Raw genomic sequence first — 23,064 nt, 5'->3', positions numbered from 1 at the left:
CACTAAGTACTGGTGGCCAACGTTAGCCAGGGATGTGAGGATTTATGTCTCCTCCTGTTCGGTGTGTGCCCAGTGTAAGGCGCCCAGACATTTGCCCAGGGGTAAGCTACAACCGCTGCCCGTTCCACAACGACCCTGGTCCCACCTCTCGGTGGATTTTGTTACAGACCTTCCCCCCTCACAGGGGAATACTACCATCCTGGTCGTTGTGGATCGGTTCTCGAAGGCCTGTCGTCTCCTTCCCATGCCGGGTCTACCTACTGCCCTACAGACCGCTGAGGCTCTGTTTACCCATGTCTTCCGGCATTACGGGGTACCCGAGGATATAGTGTCTGATCGAGGCCCCCAGTTCACCTCCAGAGTGTGGAGAGGTTTATGGAACGGTTGGGGGTTTCGGTGAGCCTTACCTCGGGTTACCACCCGGAGAGTAATGGGCAGGTTGAACGTGTTAACCAGGATGTGGGTAGGTTTCTGAGGTCTTATTGCCAGGTCCGGCCGGAGGAGTGGGCGAGATACGTTCCTTGGGCCGAGATGGCACAGAACTCTCTCCGCCACTCCTCCACCCAACTAACCCCTTTCCAGTGTGTGTTAGGGTACCAGCCGGTTCTGGCACCTTGGCACGAGAGCCAGATCGAGGCCCCTGCGGTGGATGAGTGGGTGCGGCGCTCGGAGGAGACATGCAACGCTGCCCACGTTCATCTGCAGCGGGCCATCCGTCGGCATAAGACGAGCGCCGATCTCCACCGCAGTGAGGGGCCTGTGTACGCACCTGGAGATCGAGTCTGGCTCTCGACCAGAAACCTGCCCCTCCGCCTGCCCTGCCGGAAGCTGGGTCGGCGGTTTGTGGGGCCATTTAAAGTCCTGAGGAGGTTGAACGAGGTGTGTTACAGGTTAGAACTGCCTATTGATTATAGGAATATTAACCCCTCGTTCCATGTGTCTCTCCTCAGGCCGGTGGTAGCTGGTCCACTCCAGGACTATGAGATAGAAGAGACTCCTCCGCCCCCGTTGGACATCGAGGGGGCTCCGGCGTACACTGTGAGGTCCATCCTTGATTCGAGACGCCGGATGGGGGGTCTCCAATATCTCGTGGAGTGGGAGGGGTACGGCCCGGAGGAGCGGTGCTGGGTGCCGAGGAGGGACATATTAGACCAGTCCCTGCTGACCGAGTTCCATCGGGGCCGCTGGAGCCGCGCGTCAAGGGGGGGGGGTACTGTCACGGTTTCGGCCGAGGCTGCTCCTCCTCCTTGTTCGGGCAGGCTTCGGCGGTCGTCGTCCCCGGAGTACTAGCTGCCACCGTTCGATGTTTCATGTTTGTTTGGTTTTGTCTGTTTGTACACCTGTCCCTTGTTAGTGTTTGATTTTGTTTCCTATTTAGTTATCGTGTGTTGGGTCAGGTGTTATGTGTGATTGTTATGTCAGCTGTTGCTGTTGATGGGTTTTCTCTCTCGTATTTGTTTGTGTAGAGAGTCCGCACTGCGTGCGCCTTTTCTTGTTTTTACGCACTGTTGTGTGTGTGCGTAATTTTGTTCATGCCTCCCGGTTGGGTTGGCTATCCACCTGTTTGGAGTTCTATTTTTGATTACTAAAGTCTGTTGACGAACACCCTTGTTCCTGCGCTTGATTCCCTGCACCACATCCACACTCAGCGTTCTGACAGTAACTTCCATCAATGCAACAATACAACTGTTAGGTGGACCACTGTGTCATAGGACTATACACACACAAACACACACAGACACACACACACTCCTACTGAAAACGTGGTTAATAATCTAAAACCCCTCTCGACCGATTATGAGCACCAACACCAAGCTCATCAATAATCATAAAACACATTGCAGACACAGTAGGTCTGAGTACATTATGTAGCTTACACACTCTTTGGTACATGAAGGTGTTCAGTAGATTAGATTAGATTAGATTAGACGTTTATTTAGTCACATGCACAGGGTCACAAATGTAGTTGCAGTGTACAGTGAAATACTCCAACAGTGCAGGTTTGAAAAAAATAATATAATAATATACATAATATATATATTATATATATATATATATACACTACCAGTCAAAGGTTTGGACACACCTACTCATTCAAGGGTTTTTCTTTTTTTTTACTATTTTCTACATTGTAGAATAATAGTGAAGACATCAAAACTATGAAATAACACATATGGAATCATGTAGTAACCAAAAAAGTGTTAAACAAATTCTTCAAATAGCCACCCTTTGCCTTGATGACAGCTTTGCACACTCTTGGCATTCTCTCAACCAGCTTTATGAGGTAGTCACCTGGAATGCATTTCAATTAACAGGTGTGCCTTGTTAAAAGTTAATTTGTGGAATTTCTTTCCTTCTTAATTTGTTTGAGCCAATCAGTTGTGTTGTGACTAGGTAGGGGGGGGTATACAGAAGATAACCCTATTTGGTAAAAGACCAAGTCCATCTTATGGCAAGAACAGCTCAAATAAGCAAAGAGAAATTACAGTCCATCATTACTTTAAGACATGAAGGTCAGTCAATACGGAACATTTCAAGAACTTTGAAAGTTTCTTCAAGTGCAGTCGCAAAAACCATCAAGCGCTATGATGAAACTGCCTCTCATGAGGACCGCCACAGGAATGGAAGACCCAGCGTTACCTCTGCTACAGAGGATAAGTTCATTAGAGTTACCAGCCTCAGAAATTGTAGCCCAAATAAATGCTTCACAGAGTTCAAGTCACAGACACATCTCAACATCAACTGTTCAGAGGGGACTGTGTGAATCAGTCCTTCATGGACGAATTGTTGCAAAGAAACCAATACTAAAGGACACCAATAAGAATAAGAGACCTACTTGGGCCAAGAAACACGAGCAATGGACAGTATACCGGTGGAAATGTGTCCTTTGGTCTGGAGTCCAAATTGGAGATGTTTGGTTCCTAACCCTAACCCTAACCCTAACCCTTTGTGAGACGCGGTGTGGGTGAACGGATGATCTACGCATGTGTAGTTCCCACCGTAAAGGATGGAGGAGGAGGTGTTATGGTGTGGGGGTGCTTTGCTGGTGACATTGTCTGTGATTTATTTAGAATTCAAGGCACACTTAACCAGCATGGCTACCACAGCATTCTGCAGCGATACACCATCCCATCTGGTTTGGGACTCTCATTTGTTTTTCAACAGGACAATGACCCAACACACCTCCAGGCTGTCTAAGGGCTATTTTACCAAGAAGGAGAGTGATGGAGTTCTGCATCAGATGACCTGGTCTCCACAATCCCCCGACCTCAACCCAATTGAGATGGTTTGGGTTGAGTCGGACGGCAGAGTGAATGAAAAGCAGCCAACAAGTGGGAACTCCTTCAAGACTGTTGGAAAAGCATTCCAGGTGAAGCTGGTTGAGAGAATGCCAAGAGTGTGCAAAGCTGTTATCAAGGCAAAGGGTGACTATTTGAAGAATCTCAAATATAAAATATATTTTGATTTGTTTAACACTTTTTTGGTTACTACATGATTCCATATGTGGTATTTCATAGTTTTGATGTCTTCACTATTATTCTACAATGTAGAAAATAGTAAAAATAAAGTAAAACCCTTCAATGAGTAGGTGTGTCCAAACTTTTGACTGATACTGTATATATATATGCACTATTATCTGATTATGCAGCTGGGTAAAAGTTATTACAAATGATTCATTGTGTGGTAAATGTCAACATATTTCCTATAGTCTGAACATTGAATCTGTATTTTCCTGTCTGTCTGTCTGTCTGTCTGGTTTTACTACCTCAGCAGAGCATGTTTTTCTCTGGTTCCTGTCTGATAATGTACTACCAAAGATATTAAACTCATTCCTGTTATTCGGTTCAATCGGCATGATTTTCCACTGTTATTCACCTAAAGGGCAGTGGAGTGGAATATTGGCCTTAATTAAACAAACAGGCGTGTGTGTGTGTGTGTGTTCACAGTCACACCCAGTGGTGTTTATGAACCTACCTCTATTTGATCATGTCAAAGTGTGATCCATTCTGACACTGTGACAACACTGTGGCTGAGTCCCAAATGGCATCCTATTCCCTATATAGCGCACTACTTTTGACCAGGGTCCATAGGGGTCAACATTAGTGTAGAATATAGGGAATAGGATGCCTTTTGGGACGCACCCTGTCACTGACAGCAAACACAATACTGTAGCCTTATCTCTCCTTACCTCCCTATATCTCATTGGTGATAATTGGATCTGTTATGTGCGGTGGCGGTCTCTCAACCATCCACAATTCTGTTCACAGTGTGAAGTCCATCCACTATTCTGTTTACAGTGTGAAGTCCATCCACAATTCTGTTCACAGTGTGAAGTCCATCCACTATTCAGTTTACAGTGTGAAGTCCATCCACTACTCTGTTTGCAGTGTGAAGTCCATCCACTACTCTGTTTACAGTGTGAAGTCCATCCACTATTCTGTTTGCATTGTGAAGTCCATCCACTATTCTGTTTGCATTGTGAAGTCCATCCACTATTCTGTTTGCAGTGTGAAGTCCATCCACTATTCTGTTTGCAGTGTGAAGTCCATCCACTATTCTGTTTGCAGTGTGAAGTCCATCCACTATTCTGTTTACAGTGTGAAGTCCATCCACTATTCTGTTTACAGTGTGAAGTCCATCCACTATTCTGTTTGCAGTGCGAAGTCCATCCACTATTCTGTTTGCAGTGTGAAGTCCATCCACTATTCTGTTTGCAGTGCGAAGTCCATCCACTATTCTGTTTGCATTGTGAAGTCCATCCACTATTCTGTTTGCAGTGTGAAGTCCATCCACTATTCTGTTTGCAGTGTGAAGTCCATCCACTATTCTGTTTGCAGTGTGAAGTCCATCCACTATTCTGTTTGCAGTGTGAAGTCCATCCACTATTCTGTTTACAGTGTGAAGTCCATCCACTATTCTGTTTACAGTGTGAAGTCCATCCACTATTCTGTTTGCAGTGTGAAGTCCATCCACTATTCTGTTTGCAGTGTGAAGTCCATCCACTATTCTGTTTGCAGTGTGAAGTCCATCCACTATTCTGTTTGCAGTGTGAAGTCCATCCACTATTCTGTTTGCAGTGTGAAGTCCATCCACTATTCTGTTTACAGTGTGAAGTCCATCCACTATTCTATTCACAGTGTGAAGTCCATCCACTATTCTGTTTGCAGTGTGAAGTCCATCCACTATTCTGTTTGCAGTGTGAAGTCCATCCACTATTCTGTTTACAGTGTGAAGTCCATCCACTATTCTGTTTGCAGTGTGAAGTCCATCCACTATTCTGTTTTTCAGTGTGAAGTCCATCCACTATTCTGTTTACAGTGTGAAGTCCATCCACTATTCTGTTTACAGTGTGAAGCCATTGTCTGAGAGAAAATGTATGGGTATCTGTGGCCCTGTTCTTCATCTTGTACATTATTTAATGTATCAGGGTGGAGTAAACATACCGACCTGAGTCAGGCTCTAACAGGCTGTAAAATAAGGTAGTCAATACTTAGGGACACGTCATGAAAAATAATATTTAAAAAATTAACTCTTACCCCAAACAATTAGGGTTAGGTACATTGCTCAAGGGCACATCAACAGATTTTTCACCTAGTCAGCGTGGGGATTTGAACCAGCAACCTTTCAGTTACTGGCTCAACCCTCTTAACCGCTAGGCTACCTTCCACCTGACAGCACACACCAACCATTATTTATAGTATGTAACACAGTAGCGTGTACCCCCCAATGGTGGACGCCAAAGCCTCATTGGCAAGGTAAAATGACCTCGTAGGAAGAAACCTTGAGAGGAACCAGAGTCATAAGTGGGAGGCCTTCCTCCTCTAGTTAGACACAAAGGTCTGCATGGGTAGAAGTTCAGAGTACATGCAGTATTAAACCATCAATACCAGGCGGTTCTCTTTAAAGACAAAGGTAAAAGACAATACCTGTTCCACTCTGTACGTACAGTAGTCCCTGTCAGTCAGAAATAGTATGTTTTATCAGGGGACAGAGTTCAGCCTGTCTGTCACATGCGTGTGTGTGTTTATCAATGGAGGTCAAGGTGCATGCTGCTTCATCTTGCTGTGTGTGTGTGTGTAGTGTGTGTAGTGTGTGTGTGTGTGTGAGTGAGTGCGGTTGTGCGTGAGTGCGTGGTGTATTCAAGGTGTGTGCGTCTGTGTGCTGTTATCACTGGGTTTAAATGTTTTTGTTTTTTAATGGTGTGTTTCAGCACGCTAGCTGGTGAACATGAAATACATTACAGTAACCAAAGGAAGGTATTGTGTAATGACAGTATTGAATGCAGCTAACACCCCCGTAAAAACATACTAATCATTCATGTTAAAAAGGACTCAGCCAAGCTGTGTGGCAGGTTTTCAGATCATTAACATTTTGGCGGTTTATCAGCTGTCTATTGTGAGTTCCATTGGGAAATCCAGCAGCCATTCTCTTTGTGTAAATTAGGCTCTGGGGTGAAGTTTCCCCTAGGTACAGATCTAGGATCAGCTTACTTCACCAGAGCCTTCATGGACTACCTGAGTGCAGGCTAATGCATATAATGTAGGCCTAAGCTAATCCTTTTGTAATGCTAGTGTCATTACGGCTGTTAGAACTGTTTATGGAGTCATGAGCTGAATTTAGCAAGTCATGTAATACACTATGATGTGAGAGGTGAAATTCTAAAGGCATAATAATACATCACATATGGATCATAGTAAGTACAGTCTCCTGAGTGGTGCAGTGGTCTAAGGCACTGCATCGCAGTGCTAACTGTGCCACTAGAGATCCTGGTTCAAATCCAGGCTCTGTCGCAGCCGGCCGCGACCGGGAGACTCATGGGCGGCCCAGCACAATTGGCCCAGCGTCGTCCAGGGTAGGGGAGGGAATGGCCGGCAGGGATGTAGCTCAGTTAATAGAGCATGGCGTTTGCAACGCCAGGGTTGTGGGTTTGATTCCCACGGGGGGCCAGTATAAAAGATATGTATTCACTGACTGTAAGTCGCTCTGGAAAAGAGTGTCTGCTAAAATGTAAATGTAAGTATTATGACTGTTTTGGCTACCTTACACAGAAAGTGGATAGCTCAAACCACAAGCCCTAAACGGTGGAGCTGTGACAGGTTTTTAAAAGAATTGTTTAACCTCTAAGGTTGCAGTGTTTCATATCCTGTGTTGTTTAGCTGAAGTTGGCTTGTGTGTGTGAATGTGTATGTGTGTGTGTGTGTGTGTGTGTGTGTGTGTGAAGGTCTTTTGGAAACCAGACTGCTTCCTTCTTCCACTGAGCTTCTCTATCAAACAACGTTCCATTTCCACTGTTTTTGACAACATTATCTAGGCCAACATTCTACACACAGTAGTGTAATTGTGTGTCATCCTCCCTTCACAAGACATTCCCCTATGGGACAATAAAGATTGACTGAAGAAATATGACCACACAAAAAAAAAAAAATGTGTTGTTGTATTCTGAGTTCCGACACACAGACTGTAAAAGCTGCTGTCCAATGTTGATACAAAGGCTACAATTCTCTCTCTCTCTCTCTCTCTCTCTCTCTCTCTCTCACACACACACACATAAATGAAGTGGTGATATAGTTCAGCTTAGTGAAAGCAGCAGATTCCGCTATCTCATTAAGGCCTAAGGAATGGAATTCAATTCCCCACTGACATGTAGGAGTGCTTGTATAATCTAGCTGTCTAAGGAGATGTCCCTGAATGTCCAAACAAAGCTCCTACCTAACAGGTTGGTTACAGCCAGCTGCTGTAGTATCATCAATATTCATTTTTCAATATTCGTATACTTATTTCTCTCTCTCTCTCCTACAAGAACGTTATCTCTCTCTCTCTCTCTCTCTCTCTCTCTCTCTCTCTCTCTCTCTCTCTCTCTCTCTCTCTCTCTCTCTCTCTCTCTCTCTCTCTCTCTACTATCACTTATTATGCTGTGCTCTCTCTTCACGGTCATCTTCAGAGAAACAGGCACACAGTGGCAGACAGGTAGACAGACAGGTAGACAGACAGGCACACAGGCAGACAGGTAGACAGATAGGTAGACAGACAGGCACACAGAAAGACAGACAGACAGGCAGACAGACAGACAGGTAGACAGACAGGACAGACCGGTAAACAGGCAGATAGACCGGCAGAAAGGCAGACAGGTAGGCAGACAGACAGACAGACAGACAGACAGACAGGCAGGCAGGCAGGCAGGCAGACAGACAGGACAGATTGAAAGAGAGACAGACAGACAGACAGAAGCAGGATGTTCATTGAGCTTTGACCAGCCATCTCCAGTGGACCCTGACCAGTTATTCCATCACTTTACCTTGTTGTGTTGTGAGGCCTTGTACAGAGGAGTCAGCACAGTGCACAGTACACACACATACCTCCAGCACACCAGTGGGTTGGATTTAGGCATTGATGAACTATAATATAATATATGCCTAAGAACATCTGCTAATCAAAGCTGTAGCTTGGCTCCCAACCCCCTCCCAGCCCTATCCCCTACACTAGCATAGCTCAGCACAGACCAGCCTGGAAGAACAAGGCCCAGGCAGCAGGATGTTCCCAGCTTGGCCTGTAGTGACTTCCTCTGCAGTGTGTGTGTGTGTTTGTGTCTGTGCATGTGTGTGTGTGTTTGTCAGGAAACACAGCAGAAATGTCTGCTTGGCACGACCCTGCCCGCTGAAGCTCCATAGGGAGACATGGGGAAAGAACAAGCCTCTCTTATCAGACACAGAGTCCATAATCACACACACAGTCACAGACACCGAGACATACACAGTCACACACACACTCCTGCATACGTGCCAGTGTGTCAGACCCTGGGGAGATTGTGTTTGTTTAGAGGAAACTGCTCTGAGGCTTTACATCTCTTTTTATAGTTCAGTTGCGGCCAAATATATTGACACCCTTGCACTTTTCTTAAATAATTCCCTATTTCTTCTAAAATAAATCAGCCTCTTGACATGCCACACCTGTCAGGTGGATGGATTATCTTGGCAAAGGAGAAATGCTCACTAACAGGGATGTAAACAAATTTGTGCCCATAATTTGAGAGAAATAAGCTTTTTGTGCATATGGAACATTTCTGGGTTATTTTATACAGTGCATTCAGAAAGTATTCAGACCCTTTGACTTTTTCCACATGTTGTTACGTTACAGCCTTTTTCTAAATATGGATAAAATTGTTTTTTTCCTCATCAATCTACAAACATTACCCCATAATAACAAAGTAAAAACAGGTTTTTAGACATTTTTGCTAATTTATTACAAATAAAAAACTGAAATATCACATTTACTTAAGTATTCAGACCCTTTACTCAGTACTTTTGTTGAAGCACCTTTGGCAGCGATTACAGCCTCGAGTCTTCTTGGGTATGATGTTACAAGTTTGACAACTGCATTTGGGGAGTTTCTCCTAATCTCAGGTTGGACGGGGACCATCGCTGCACAGCTATTTTCAGGTCTCTATAGAGATGTTCGATCGGGTTCAAGTCCAGGCTCTGGCTGGGCCACTCAAGGACATTCAGAGACTTGTCCCGAAGCCACTCCTGTATTGTCTTGGCTGTGTGCTTAGGGCCGTTGTCCTGTTGGAAGGTGAATCTTCGCCTCAGTCTGAGGTCCTGAGCGCATCTCAAGGAAAATCAATGGAAACAGGATGCACCTGAGCTCAATTTCGAGTCTCATAGCAAAGGGTCTGAATACTTATGTATAAGGCTTTAGAATAAGGCTGTAACGTAACAAAATGTGGAAAAAAGGAAGCGGTCTGAATACCTACCGAATGCACTGTGTATATATACACACTACAGGTCAAAAGTTTTATAACACCTATTAATTCAAGTGTTTTTCTTTATTTTTACTATTTTCTACATTGTAGAATAATAGTGAAGACGTCAAAACTATGAAATAATACATATGGAATCATGTAGTAACCAAAAAAGTGTTAAACAAATCAAAATATATTTTATATTTGAGATTCTTCAAATAGCCACCCTTTGCCTTGATGACAGCTTTGCACACTCTTGGCATTCTCTCAACCAGCTTCACCTGGAATGCTTTTCCAACAGTCCTGAAGGAATTCCCACATATGCTGAGCACTTGTTGGCTGTTTTTCCTTCACTCTGCGGTCCGACTCATCCCAAACCATCTCAATTTGGTTGAGGTCGGGGGATTGTGGAGGCCAGGTCATCTGATGCAGCACTCCATCACTATCCTTCTTGGTAAAATAGCCCTTACACAGCCTGGAGGTGTGTTGGGTCAAAAAACTATCGGCCTATATCGAATCTTCCATTCCTCTCAAAAATTTTAGAAAAAGCTGTTGCGCAGCAACTCACTGCCTTTCTGAAGACAAACAATGTATACGAAATGCTTCAGTCTGGTTTTAGACCCCATCATAGCACTGAGACTGCACTTGTGAAGGTGGTAAATGACCTTTTAATGGCGTCAGACCGAGGCTCTGCATCTGTCCTCGTGCTACTAGACCTTAGTGCTGCCTTTGACACCATCGATCACCACATTCTTTTGGAGAGACTGGAAACCCAAATTGGTCTACACGGACAAGTTCTGGCCTGGTTTAGATCCTACCTGTCGGAAAGATATCAGTTTGTCTCTGTGAATGGTCTGTCCTCCGACAAATCAACTGTACATTTCGGTGTTCCTCAAGGTTCCGTTTTAGGACCACTATTGTTTTCACTATATATTTTACCTCTTGGGGATGTTATTCGAAAACATAATGTTAACTTTCACTGCTATGCGGATGACACACAGCTGTACATTTCAATGAAACATGGTGAAGCCCCAAAATTGCCCTCGCTAGAAGCCTGTGTTTCAGACATAAGGAAGTGGATGGCTGAAAACGTTTTACTTTTAAACTCGGACAAAACAGAGATGCTTGTTCTAGGTCCCAAGAAACAAAGAGATCTTCTGTTAAATCTGACAATTCATCTTGATGGTTGTAAAGTCGTCTCAAATAAAACTGTGAAGGACCTTGGCGTTACTCTTGACCCTGATCTCTCTTTTGACGAACATATCAAGACTGTTTCAAGGACAGCTTTTTTCCATCTACGTAACATTGCAAAAATCAGAAATTTTCTGTCCAAAAATGATGCAGAAAAATTAATCCATGCATTTGTTACTTCTAGGTTAGACTACTGCAATGCTCTATTTTCCGGCTACCCGGATAAAGCACTAAATAAACTTCAGTTAGTGCTAAATACGGCTGCTAGAATCCTGACTAGAACCAAGAAATTTGATCATATTACTCCAGTGCTAGCTTCCCTACACTGGCTTCCTGTTAAGGCAAGGGCTGATTTCAAGGTTTTACTGTTAACCTATAAAGCGTTACATGGGCTTGCTCCTACCTATCTTTCCGAGTTGGTCCTGCCGTACATACCAATACGTACGCTACGGTCACAAGACGCAGGCCTCCTAATTGTCCCTAGAATTTCTAAGCAAACAGCGGGAGGCAGGGCTTTCTCCTATAGATCTCCATTTTTATGGAACAGTCTGCCTACCCATGTGAGAGACGCAGACTCGGTCTCAACCTTTAAGTCTTTACTGAAGACTTATCTCTTCAGTAGGTCATATGATTGAGTGTAGTCTGGCCCAGGAGTGTGAAGGTGAACGGAAAGGCTGGAGCAACGAACAGCCCTTGCTGTCTCTGCCAGGCCGGTTCCCCTCTCCACTGGGGTTCTCTGCCTCTAACCCTGTTGCAGGGGCTGAGTCACTGGCTTGCTGGTGCTCTTTCATGCCGTCCCTGGGAGGGGTGCGTCACTTGAGTGGGTTGAGTTACTGACGTGATCTTCCTGTCTAGGTTGGCGCCCCCCCCTTGGTTTGTGCTGTGGTGGAGACCTCTGTGGGCTATACTCGGCCCTGTCTCAGGATTGTAAGTTGGTGGTTGGGGATATCCCTCTAGTGGTGCGGGGGCTGTGCTTTGGCGGAGTGGGTGGGGTTATATCCTTCCTGTTTGGCCCTGTCCGGGGGTTTCTTCGGATGGGGCCACAGTGTCTCCGGACCGCTCCTGTCTCAGCCTCCAGTATTTATGCTGCAGTAGTTTATGTGTCGGGGGGCTGGGGTTAGTTGGTTATACCTGGAGTACTTCTCCTGTCTTATCCAGTGTCCTGTGTGAATTTAAGTATGCTCTCTCTAATTCTCTCGTTCTCTCTTTCTCTCTGAGAACCTGAGCCCTAGGACCATACGTCAGGACTACCGGGCATGATGACACCTTGCTGTCCCCAGTCCGCCTGGCCTTGCTGCTATTCCAGTTTCAACTGTTCTGCCTGCGGCTACGAAACCCCTACCTGTCCCAGACCTGCTGTTTTCAACTCTTAATGATCGGCTATGAAAAGCCAACTGAGAGACCTGAGCCCTAGGACCATACGTCGGGACTACCGGCCGTGGTGACTCCTTGCTGTCCCCAGTCCGCCTGGCCTTGCTGCTATTCCAGTTTCAACTGTTCTGCCTGCGGTTATGGAACCCCTACCTGTCCCAGACCTGCTGTTTTAAACTCTTAATGATCGGCTATGAAAAGCCAACTGAGATTTATTCCTGATTATTATTTGACCATGCTTGTCACTTATGAACATTTTTGAACATCTTGGCATGGTTCTGTTATAATCTCCACCCGGCACAGCCAGAAGAGGACTGGCCACCCCTCATAGCCTGGTTCCTCTCTAGGTTTCTTCCTAGGTTTTCGCCTTTCTAGGGAGTTTTTCCTAGCCACCGTGCTTCTACACCTGCATTACTAGCTGTTTGGGGTTTTAGGCTGGGTTTCTGTACAGCACTTCGAGATATTAGCTGATGTAAGAAGGGCTATATAAAATAAAATTGATTGATTGATTGATTGTCCTGTTGAAAAACAAATGATAGTCCCACTAAGCCCAAACCAGATGGGATGGCGTATTGCTGCAGAATGCTGTGGTAGCCATGCTGGTTAAGTGTGCCTTGAATTCTAAATAAATCACAGACAGTGTCACCAGCAAAGCACCCCCACACCATAACACCTCCTCCTCCATGCTTCACGGTGGGAAATACACATGCGGATATCATCCGTTCACCCACACCGCGTCTCACAAAGACACAGCGGTTGGAACCAAAAATCTCCAATTTGGATTCCAGACCCAAAGGACAAATTTCCACCACTCTAATGTCCATTGCTCGTGTTTCTTGGCCCAAGCAAGTATTTTCTTCTTATTGGTGTCCTTTAGTATTGGTTTCTTTGCAGCAATTCGACCATGAAGGCCTGATTCACACAGTCTCCCCTGAAGTGTAAGTTGATGTTGAGATGTGTCTGTGACTTGAACTCTGTGAAGCATTTATTTGGGCTACAATTTCTGAGGCTGGTAACTCTAATGAACGTATCCTCTGTAGCAGAGGTAACTCTGGGTCTTCCATTCCTGTGGCGTTCCTCATGAGAGGCAGTTTCATTATAGCACTTGATGGTTTTTGCGATTGCACTTGAAGAAACGTTCAAAGTTCTTGAAATGTTCCGTATTGACTGACCTTCATGTCTTAAAGTAATGATGGACTGTCATTTCTCTTTGCTTATTTGAGCTGTTTTTGCCATAATATGGACTTGGTCTTTTACCAAATAGGGCTGTCTTCTGTATACCCCCCGCTACCTTGTCACAACACAACTGATTGGCTCAAATGCATTAAGAAGGAAAGAAATTCCACAAATTAACTTTTAAGAAGGCACACCTGTTAATTGAATTGCATTCCAGGTGACTACCTCATGAAGCTGGTTGAGAGAATGCCAAGAGTGTGCAAAGCTGTCATCAAGGCAAAGGGTGGCAATTTGAGAAATCTCAAATATAAAATATATTTTGATTTGTTTAACACTTTTTTGGTTACTGCATGATTCCATATGTGTTATTTCATAGTTTTGATGTCTTTACTTTTATTCTACAATGTAGAAAATAGTAAAAAATAAAGAAAAACCCTTGAATGAGTAGGTGTGTCCAAACTTTTGACTGGTACTGTATATATATTTATAGTGCATATATTCAACCTCATGGGCCCAAGCAACAACTGAATGACAATGTTCTGCTGGGATGAAAACGATCCATTCTCAGAGCGTGGTAATGGGAATCCACACGCATGCACACACACAGTCTATCCATGAGTCATCGTTCTGATATGTCATATTCCAACGTCATGCTGTCTTTTCATGCTGAGTAATTGTGTTGGAAGATAGGCAACAATGTACACATTAGAAAAGGTCATCAAATTCTTAATAAGAATGTATAATAGACTGATTAAGCAACCAATGTGACATGTTTGTACTTGTTTGGACCAAAACTATACAAGTTGGTCTACTGTTGGGTAATAAATAAGTTGTATGCTGAGAGACCGAGCTCAAGTCAAGTGTGGAAAATGCAGCAGTTTTAGAATTAGAACAAAAAATTGTATTTTCAATGTGTGCTTTCTATTCAGTGTGCACATTATCTAGGTTGTCTAGTATGAAAAATGTATGCACTCACTTAACTGTAAGTCGCTCTGGATAAGAGCGTCTGCTAAATGACTAAAATGTAAAATGTCAATGTAAATGTTGTCTGGTAAAATGAAGACTATCTCCACATGTGAATAAATGTAAATTAGGCTACACAGTATGGCATCAGAATGGAACTTCGAACACAACCAGGGGTTTCCTGTACACAAGTGGGATCAGATTCTGGCAGACAGACAGACAGGCAGGCATACAGACTTTACAGGCAGGCAGACAGACAGACTTTAAAGGCAGACAGACGGACAGACAGGCAGGCAGACATATTGTATAATATAAATAAGGAAGGGGGCAACAATTCTGGAAAAAGATAGCAAGATATCTTTATCAACTAAAAGCAACTGAGGCTACATGCACATTGGGTGCAACCATTAAAGTACCTTGGCTAAAACTAGGCTAAAGGACAGCAAAGCAGCAGCAGCAGGTGGCTGGCAAGCTAGCTGGGAGCCCGTTGAGAACTTGACCAAAAGGAGGTGGACAGCTTGTGGAACTGCTATGTTCTCCATTGTATGTGGGAGTCTTTGTTAAGCCTGCGCGCAAATGCATATTAGTCAGGAACCCTATTCAGAGAATAGCACCAGCTGGCAAATGAATGATAAACTCGCGCTGGCAAGCTAAAAATCCAAGTTTGGAAAAAGGACCTGCTGCACTTGCTACTAGTTGCAGGTCGCCTACATGTTTTTCTCTCTCTAGGCTCAAGTAGATCGCTCGCTCGCGACCACACATGCACATTCCTGACAACACTGGAGGCACTGGCCAAAAAAGACACAACACAACAATATTGTCGACTCGCTACTTGCAATCGTGATTATGAAAGCGAGAGTGGATTGGAACTAATAGACTATGAGGTCAAGACAGAAATATTGCTTTATCCGCTTATTATATTGTCGTTGTTTGTATGACAGATAGATCAATGGCATGTTTTGATAGGTTAATTAAAAGCATTATGATAAAACATGCCAGTTTATTGTGATATAACGGGGCGTCTCCTGCTTACCTGGCTTGCTTTGTGAAATTGCTTCTTCAGCCCCGCCACCGACATCCTCAATGGTGTATCGATTCACTATCGACTCACTTTTCAGAGACAGACCTGACAGAATACGATCTAGATGAATACGATCTAGATGGGGAAATCACAACAATATAACGGGGTCTATTCCGTGGTGCTACCCTAGTTGCTTCGGATTGCTTCGGGTTGCTTCGCGTCCACTGGCGTTTCTCCGCTACAATGTTGCCGCTGCTTGAGTTGGAGGAGCGGTTTCCTGCATCGCATAGATGTCGCGCGTTCTCAATGATGATTGGTGGAAAGCGCTAAGTTTATGTAAATTTGATCGAGCAGTGGAAGCCCACGCTTAAAAACAGCGCACGACGGAAAGAGAAAGCGAGAGTATCCTATTTGTGAGTCGTGATGTTGTTGATTTTCATAAGTATTGATTGACGAATAATTTCACTGGCATTGTATAGTTTCATGATGTATTACATACTTTCTGCCAAGGAAGTCCATGCTATTGGTAGGGCTACAGAAGGGAAAGGCCTATATCACCAACTCAAACTGCAGGTGCAACAAAACCATTGTCTTTATCCTTGTAAATTGGAAACTTTTGGCCATTCTTATGTTTGCTGTTTATGTTGTTTTATTTGGGCCCCGTTACAATGTCTAGGCCTAATGATGAAAGTATGTTCTAAAATACTTTGCTGCCCCCTGCTGTAATGGAACAGAATGTGCAGCAAGTTACAGTGTGGGGGGGGGGGGGGGGAGTGTTTGATGTTGTTTCCTCCAACATTGATCCTCTAGGGCAAAGGTTGTCTCAAGGTAAATGAACCTGATACTTGGTATAATTCAATTGTGATTGATTGATTGATTTGCTTCTATTGAGTTATGAGTTATTATCAACTGTGTTCATTGTACACAATATGCACCACAAGGAGGTGCCATAGCCTTAGAACAAGAGATCTCAAACCTCACAGACACAGCTCATATTCACCACAGGGGGATTGACTAAGAGCAGTTTTTACACTCCCATTCATTTCATATGATGTGAAAATATACATGAAGTTGTTCATCATGTATTTGGAATAGATATTGGTCTGTAGGTATACCCAGAAGAGCAGAGGTGGTCCATAGATGACTTTTCTCTGTCTCTGTGAAGCCTAGCTCGCCTGATGTTTAAGGTTACAGTATACCTGCAAACATAGAGGTAATGCTGGTTACTAACTACGTATGATCATGAGGATGTTAGAATTATGGTATGGGATCTACATTCATTGTTAGCTTTATAATATATTCACATCACATTTTATTATTTGTCAAATGGAGTCTAAAAAAGCATGCAGAATAAGCTTACTTTTTAGTGTGTGGCTTTTGTCTTTTTATAAAATGGTTGTTGTGATTTTTTGGGGGTTTGTATTTCATTTATGATGTCAGTGCTTGTTGATGCGTTATTGTAGGCAATATAAATCATTACTGGTTGAATTAATTTAGAATGAGTTTGTTCACTACTCCCTCTCACAAATTCACTATATGACTCAAAATAATTCAGCTATCAAGTTTTTAAAGATGTCTGGCTCTGGGGTGAAGTTTCCCCTAGGTACTGATCTGGGATCAGCTCCCCTCCCCCAGCCCTAGGTACAGATCTGGGATCAGCTCCCCTCCCCCAGCCCTAGGTACTGATCTGGGATCAGCTCCCCTCCCCCAGCCCTTCCCCTAACCATAAGTGGGGAAAATGCAAGGGGCGACTTCACCCTACACCAGATGTCAGCAGGTGTTCCAGCAGAAAGGGCTGAGGGCTGATCTCATACATACTGTGAACTTCAGTGATTAAATAACTAATCAGTTGATTATTGTGTACAAAAGCAATGACAAAATGCACACTATGTTCCCTCTATCTGTCACTCAGTCCCACCTCATTTCTGTTCATTCCTTTCAGTAAAACTAGGACAAAATCCATACAAATACTTTAAAAAATCTCAATGCAAAGTAACAACGCAAAAGCCGAGTGGGTAAGCAGTTCATACTGTCAGTGTGTACCAGTATGTGCATGGTGGGCCTGTATCCTGAGGGTGGCAGTAGAATCCTAGAGGGATGATTCCACCCTCGTTACAGGGACGCTCTGGCACCTGGTTCCCATCTCCATCCTACAGATGTTTCATCTCAAGTGCTACCTCTGCTGCTGATAACAACACTGTAGAACCTTAGAGAGCACCAGCCAATGGGGAGGGATGTTACAGAGGCGCTGTTTAAGACCGGCCCTGAAAGAAAACAATTAGAAGCAGCTATTCACTGCTCTGAGTTGAACTGTTGGGAAGCAACATCTTAGGTTACGGTAAGTTCACACCAATTCATAATTCCAATAGGAGATTCATTTCAACACAATAATAGCACATGAGTAAAATAAAACAAGGACAAAGTGAGTGTCACATGTTAGTGGTAAACCCTTACATTGGAAGAGCAGAGAATAGATATCCATTTAAACATATAACATTGGGACACGGTTAGACACCATCTTTCAAACTGAGTCTGTCAGTTTTTCTCTCTGGCAGTTCTGTGACTGTTGTTCATTGGTGCACAAAACACACACAACTCCGCCCTCCATAGCCACCAGTGCTGCCCTGTCAACTCCCATGATACTAAACAGCCAGAGTCATAACAATTCCTGCGACCAGCGTTCACAGTTCTTCACATCCATACTGTACCACCACCACCACCGCCCTCCGGCTCGGTCAATTTATAATACATTTCACAGTTTCACACCGCTCGGCGTCAGCCCTTCATGTGGCATTAATGTTATTCTGTAAAAAGGCCATGTGACACGCGGGTCGAGCACCTACAATGGCCCGCGTCCCTCGCCAACCTGAGGGGAGAGGTTGAGGCGAGTCCGGGTGAGGGGAGAGGATGACCACGGCGGCGACGCAAACGCGGCTGGCAATTTGGTTTGTGGCTGACACCCGGCGCTCGGGAATAAACGATCTAAACGCTCAGTGGAGATTGTTTTGCCACTGCCGCCCTTCAGCAATGACACCCCCCACCCCCTCCCCATTCCTCCCCAATGATGACCAGCCAGGATGAATGTAGATAAATGAGGCAGACAGCCAGTTAATAACTGTTGCCATTGTGCCCCTCAGCAGCGGCAGGGCTGGGGGAGAGACGGTGGAGCGGATGGGGGAGAGATGGGGTAGAGATGGTGGAGTGGATGGGGGAGTGGATGGGGAAGAACGGTGGAAAAGGCTCCACATGATCTGCCAGGCCCTGACATGGCACCCAGAACCCAGAGCTGTCACCCCCGCGGAAACATCACCCACGCCTCCACAATTTGTGCACTTAACACTCCACTTGGCACATGACAGGTGCTTATTTCCCCGTGCTGGCTCGATGGGCCTTTTCCTCTCATAGGGATGCCTCTGATGCCCTGGGCACCACGCGGCATCTGGTGTGGTGTCTGTCCTCCATGCCCCTGCCCGCAGTGTGTGTGACTAGGCCAGTGATACGTTTCACATCCGCTCACTCTGCGCTCGCAGTCCACTGAGCACGGCTGCAGCGGACATGGTGTGTTTCTGTGTGTGTGTGTATTTGTGTGTGTGTTTGTGTTTGTGTATGTGTGTGTGTGTGGACGGGGGGGTGTCTTGTTCTCACAGCGCAGAGGGAGAATGGGAACATCTCATTATGTGGACAGGGATTTAGACGTTCTCTAACGCATGGCAGAGTAGATCTTTATCGTTCCACTGGGCAATTTGTTTTGCCGCACGAAGACAGTAGAATATACATGGGACAGTCACATACAAATAAACACAGGATGACATCATAGGATATCATCCCAGTAATGTCCTAAAGCTGATTGTTTCCTTTAAACCCACCATTAAAAGTGGGGCCACCAACAAAAATACATAATATTCATTAATTGTAATGACTGGAAATCTTACAGACTGTGACTTCAAGCTACATTAGAAAGAAAGGACTGTGCCACACAATAGGAATTATTGGCTCTTAACTCTTTCTTTAATCTCAACAATTGACTTACAGTATAAGTAAATGTTAATTTCTGTCTCTATCTTTTATATACAATTAAAAGTCACACACTCTGCATGTGCTTCCAACAATTTAATGGGTAAACCTTTTTGCTTTTTACTGTCTATGTTCTTATAACGGTTGAATAATGTAATGTCTATGTTCTTATAACGGTTTATAACGGTTGAATAATGTAATGTCTATGTTCTTATAACGGTTGAATAATGTAATTTCTATGTTCTTATAACGGTTGAATAATGTCATATCTATATTCTTAGAACGGTTGAATAATGTAATGTCTTTGGTGTCTACTTTTCCTCAGAGAAACCTGGCCTCCGTTAAAACCAATGAAGGAAGCTTGTTTTTGGACACAGGTCCAGGAATGGCTAAAGGATTGCAATATTTACCTGGAGCTAACCCTGCAGATAGCACTACTGGGTGATCTGAAAAGTCATAGTCAATCGATCAATAATATAATAATACTTTTAGCAAAAAAAAATATTTTCAATTTACAATCTGTAGAAACAATGAGAATAGAAGGGTTCAGAACTTTTGTAAAACATCACAGTACAGTTGAAAAATATATGGCAAATAGAAATCCAATATGGATGGTGTTAAGAGATAGATGGGTGGTGTTGAATGGAGCTGAAGGATGGGACTAATAACAACTAACAACAACTAATAACAACAAGATAACTAATGTAAAGCATACTATGTCCATAATAAGTATATAGGTTATAGGTTGAGAGCTTTTGTGAAAGAGCACAGTTAGAAAGACATGGCATATAGAAGCAAAACGGATGGACATCATGAAAATGATCGGAGAGGTTGAGGGTAGAGAAAGTTCAGGAGTAAAAACAAACAAAATATAATTATTGTAAACTGTATATAGTATGTATAAGCTGGAAGTAGAGGACTAAGCATGGTTGTTCACTAGTTTACTCCAATTAGGGAAGGGGTGCTGGGGTTGGAAAGTAATAAAGGGAAATATATTTTAAAAAAGGATATGTCTATATATACTGTATGTACAGTTGAAGTCGGAGGTTTACATACACTTAGGTTGGAGTCATTAAAACAAGTTTTTCAACCACTACACACATTTCTTGTTAACAAACTATAGTTTTGGCAAGTCGGTTAGGACATCTACTTTGTGCATGACACAAGTAATTTTTCCGATAATTGTTTACAGACAGATATTTCACTTATAATTCACTGTATCACAATTCCAGTGGGTCAGAAGTTTACATACACTAAGTTGACTGTGCCTTAAACAGCGTGGAAAATTCCAGAAAATGATGTCATGACTTTAGAAGCTTCTGATAGGCTAATTTACATAATTTGAGTCAATTTGTGTCACGCCCTGGCTCTGGGGACTCTAGTATGTTGAGCCAGGGTGTGAGTTTTCATTTGTTTGTGGTTCTAGTTTAGTATTTCTATGTGGGCCAGTGTGGTTCTCAATCAGAGGCAACGTGTATCAGCTGTTGCTTGTTGTCTCTGATTGGGAACCATACTTAGGCAGCCAGTTTTCCCACAGTGTTTGTGGGATCTTGTTCCTGTTTAGGTTTGTGTAGTATAACCAAGGACGTCACGTTATCGTTTGTTGTTTTGTTCGTGTGGTGACATTTATTAAAGAAAGTATGTTCACGTATCACGCTGCGCATTGGTCCTCTGTTCCCGACGAACGTGACAGAAGATCCCACCAAGACTGGACCAAGCAGCGTGTTCAGGAGCCATCGCCGGGGAGATCTCTAGCGGATCTCCTTCGCCTCCTCGACTGGGTCAAGCCGTGTGAGGAAGAGAGAGGCTGGACTTGGAAGCAGAAGGGCGAAAGTCTGGCGAGAGACATGGAGACCTGGTCCACGGGTAGGAGAGACGCCCAGAATATTTTTAGGGGGGGGCTCACGCCGTGGACGACGGGGCAGCAGGAGGCCGCCAGGTTACGGGAGTCACTGGTCACCAGGGGGAAGGAGGATGTAGAGGCACGGCGAGAGGTACTGGGGTGTGTTGCCAGTCCGGTCTGGCCTGTTCCTGATCCCCGCGTAGGGCCAGTGGTGTGTGTTCCCAGTACGGTCCGGCCTGTTCCTGCCACTCGCACCAAGCCTACGGTGCGCGTCGCCAGCCCGGCCAGGCTCGATCCTGCTCCCCGCACCAAGTCAGTGGTGCGCGTCGTCAGCCCGGTCCGGCCCATTCCTGCTCCCCGCACCAAGCCAGTGGTGCGCTTCGCCAGCCCGGCTCGGCCCGCTCCTGCTCCCCGCACCAAGTCAGTGGTGCGCTTTGTCAGCCCGGTCCGGCCCACTCCTGCTCCCCGCACCAAGTCAGTGGTGCGTTTCGTCAGCCCGGCTCGGCCCGTTCCTGCTCCCCGCACCAAGTCAGTGGTGCGCTTCGTCAGCCCGGCTCGGTCCGTTCCTGCTCCCCGCACCAAGTCAGTGGTGCGCTGCGTCAGCCCGGTCCGGCCCGCTCCTGCTCCCCGCACCAAGTCAGTGGTGCGTTTCGTCAGCTCGGCTCGGCCCATTCCTGCTCCCCACACCAAGCCAGTGGTGTGCGTCGTCAGTCCGGCACAGCCCGTGCCTGCTCCACCGGTGCCTGGTTCGGCACGGGTCAGCTGCTTCACGCCGGAGCTAGAGCAATCCGCTCCACCAGTGTGCAGTCCAGCTCCGGTCAGCAGGGCCAGACCGGACCAGGGGTACTTTGGGGGGTTAGAGAGGGAGTGGGGATCATGCCCGGAGCCGGATCCGCCGCCAAGGCGGAGTGCCCACCCGGTCCCTCCCCTGTGGTGTTTGGTTGGCGCGGTCGGAGTCCGCGCCTTTGGGGGGGGGGGGTACTGTCACGCCCTGGCTCTGGGGACTCTAGTATGTTGAGCCAGGGTGTGAGTTTTCATTTGTTTGTGGTTCTAGTTTAGTATTTCTATGTGGGCCAGTGTGGTTCTCAATCAGAGGCAACGTGTATCAGCTGTTGCTTGTTGTCTCTGATTGGGAACCATACTTAGGCAGCCAGTTTTCCCACAGTGTTTGTGGGATCTTGTTCCTGTTTAGGTTTGTGTAGTATAACCAAGGACGTCACGTTATCGTTTGTTGTTTTGTTCGTGTGGTGACATTTATTAAAAATAGTATGTTCACGTATCACGCAGCGCATTGGTCCTCTGTTCCCGACGAACGTGACAATTGGAGGTGTACCTGTGGATGTATTTCAAGGCCTACCTTCAAACTCAGTGCCTCTTTGCTTGACATCATGGGAAAATGAAAAGAAATCAGCCAAGACCTCAGAAAAAGAATTGTAGACCTCTACAAGTCTGGTTCATCGTTGGGAGCAATTTCCAAACGCCTGAAGGTACCACGTTCATCTGTACAAACAATAGTACGCAAGTAAAACACCATGGGACCACGCAGCCGTCATACCGCTCAGGAAGGAGACGCGTTCTGTCTCCTAGAGATGAACGTACTTTGGTGCGAAAAGTACAAATCAGTCCCAGAACAACAGCAAAGGACCTTGTGAAGATGCTGGAGGAAACAGGTACAAAAGTATCTATATCCACAGTAAAACGAGTCCTATATCGACATAACCTGAAAGGCCGCTCAGCAAGGAATAA

The 23,064-nt window shown here is 45.0% G+C and overlaps 1 protein-coding gene across 1 annotated transcript in view; it reads right to left on the bottom strand.

The window, feature by feature from the left end:
• LOC311124875 (endophilin-A3-like) overlaps positions 1–15,758 on the bottom strand; it is a 54,313-nt gene extending 38,555 nt beyond the window's left edge. Inside the window, exon 1 of the mRNA XM_084198970.1 lies at positions 15,474–15,758. Coding sequence (XP_084055096.1) covers positions 15,474–15,518 — 45 coding nt within the window. The 5' untranslated portion in view covers positions 15,519–15,758. The remainder of the gene's footprint in view (positions 1–15,473) is intronic.
• Between the last annotated feature and the right edge of the window lie 7,306 nt (positions 15,759–23,064).

Source organism: Coregonus lavaretus (genome assembly GCF_964263955.1).
Source record: "Coregonus lavaretus genome assembly, contig: HAP1_SCAFFOLD_607, whole genome shotgun sequence".
Lineage (NCBI taxonomy): Eukaryota > Metazoa > Chordata > Actinopteri > Salmoniformes > Salmonidae > Coregonus > Coregonus lavaretus.
The sequence above is the reverse complement of the archived record's forward strand: the minus strand, read 5'-3'. Positions and strand labels throughout refer to the sequence as shown.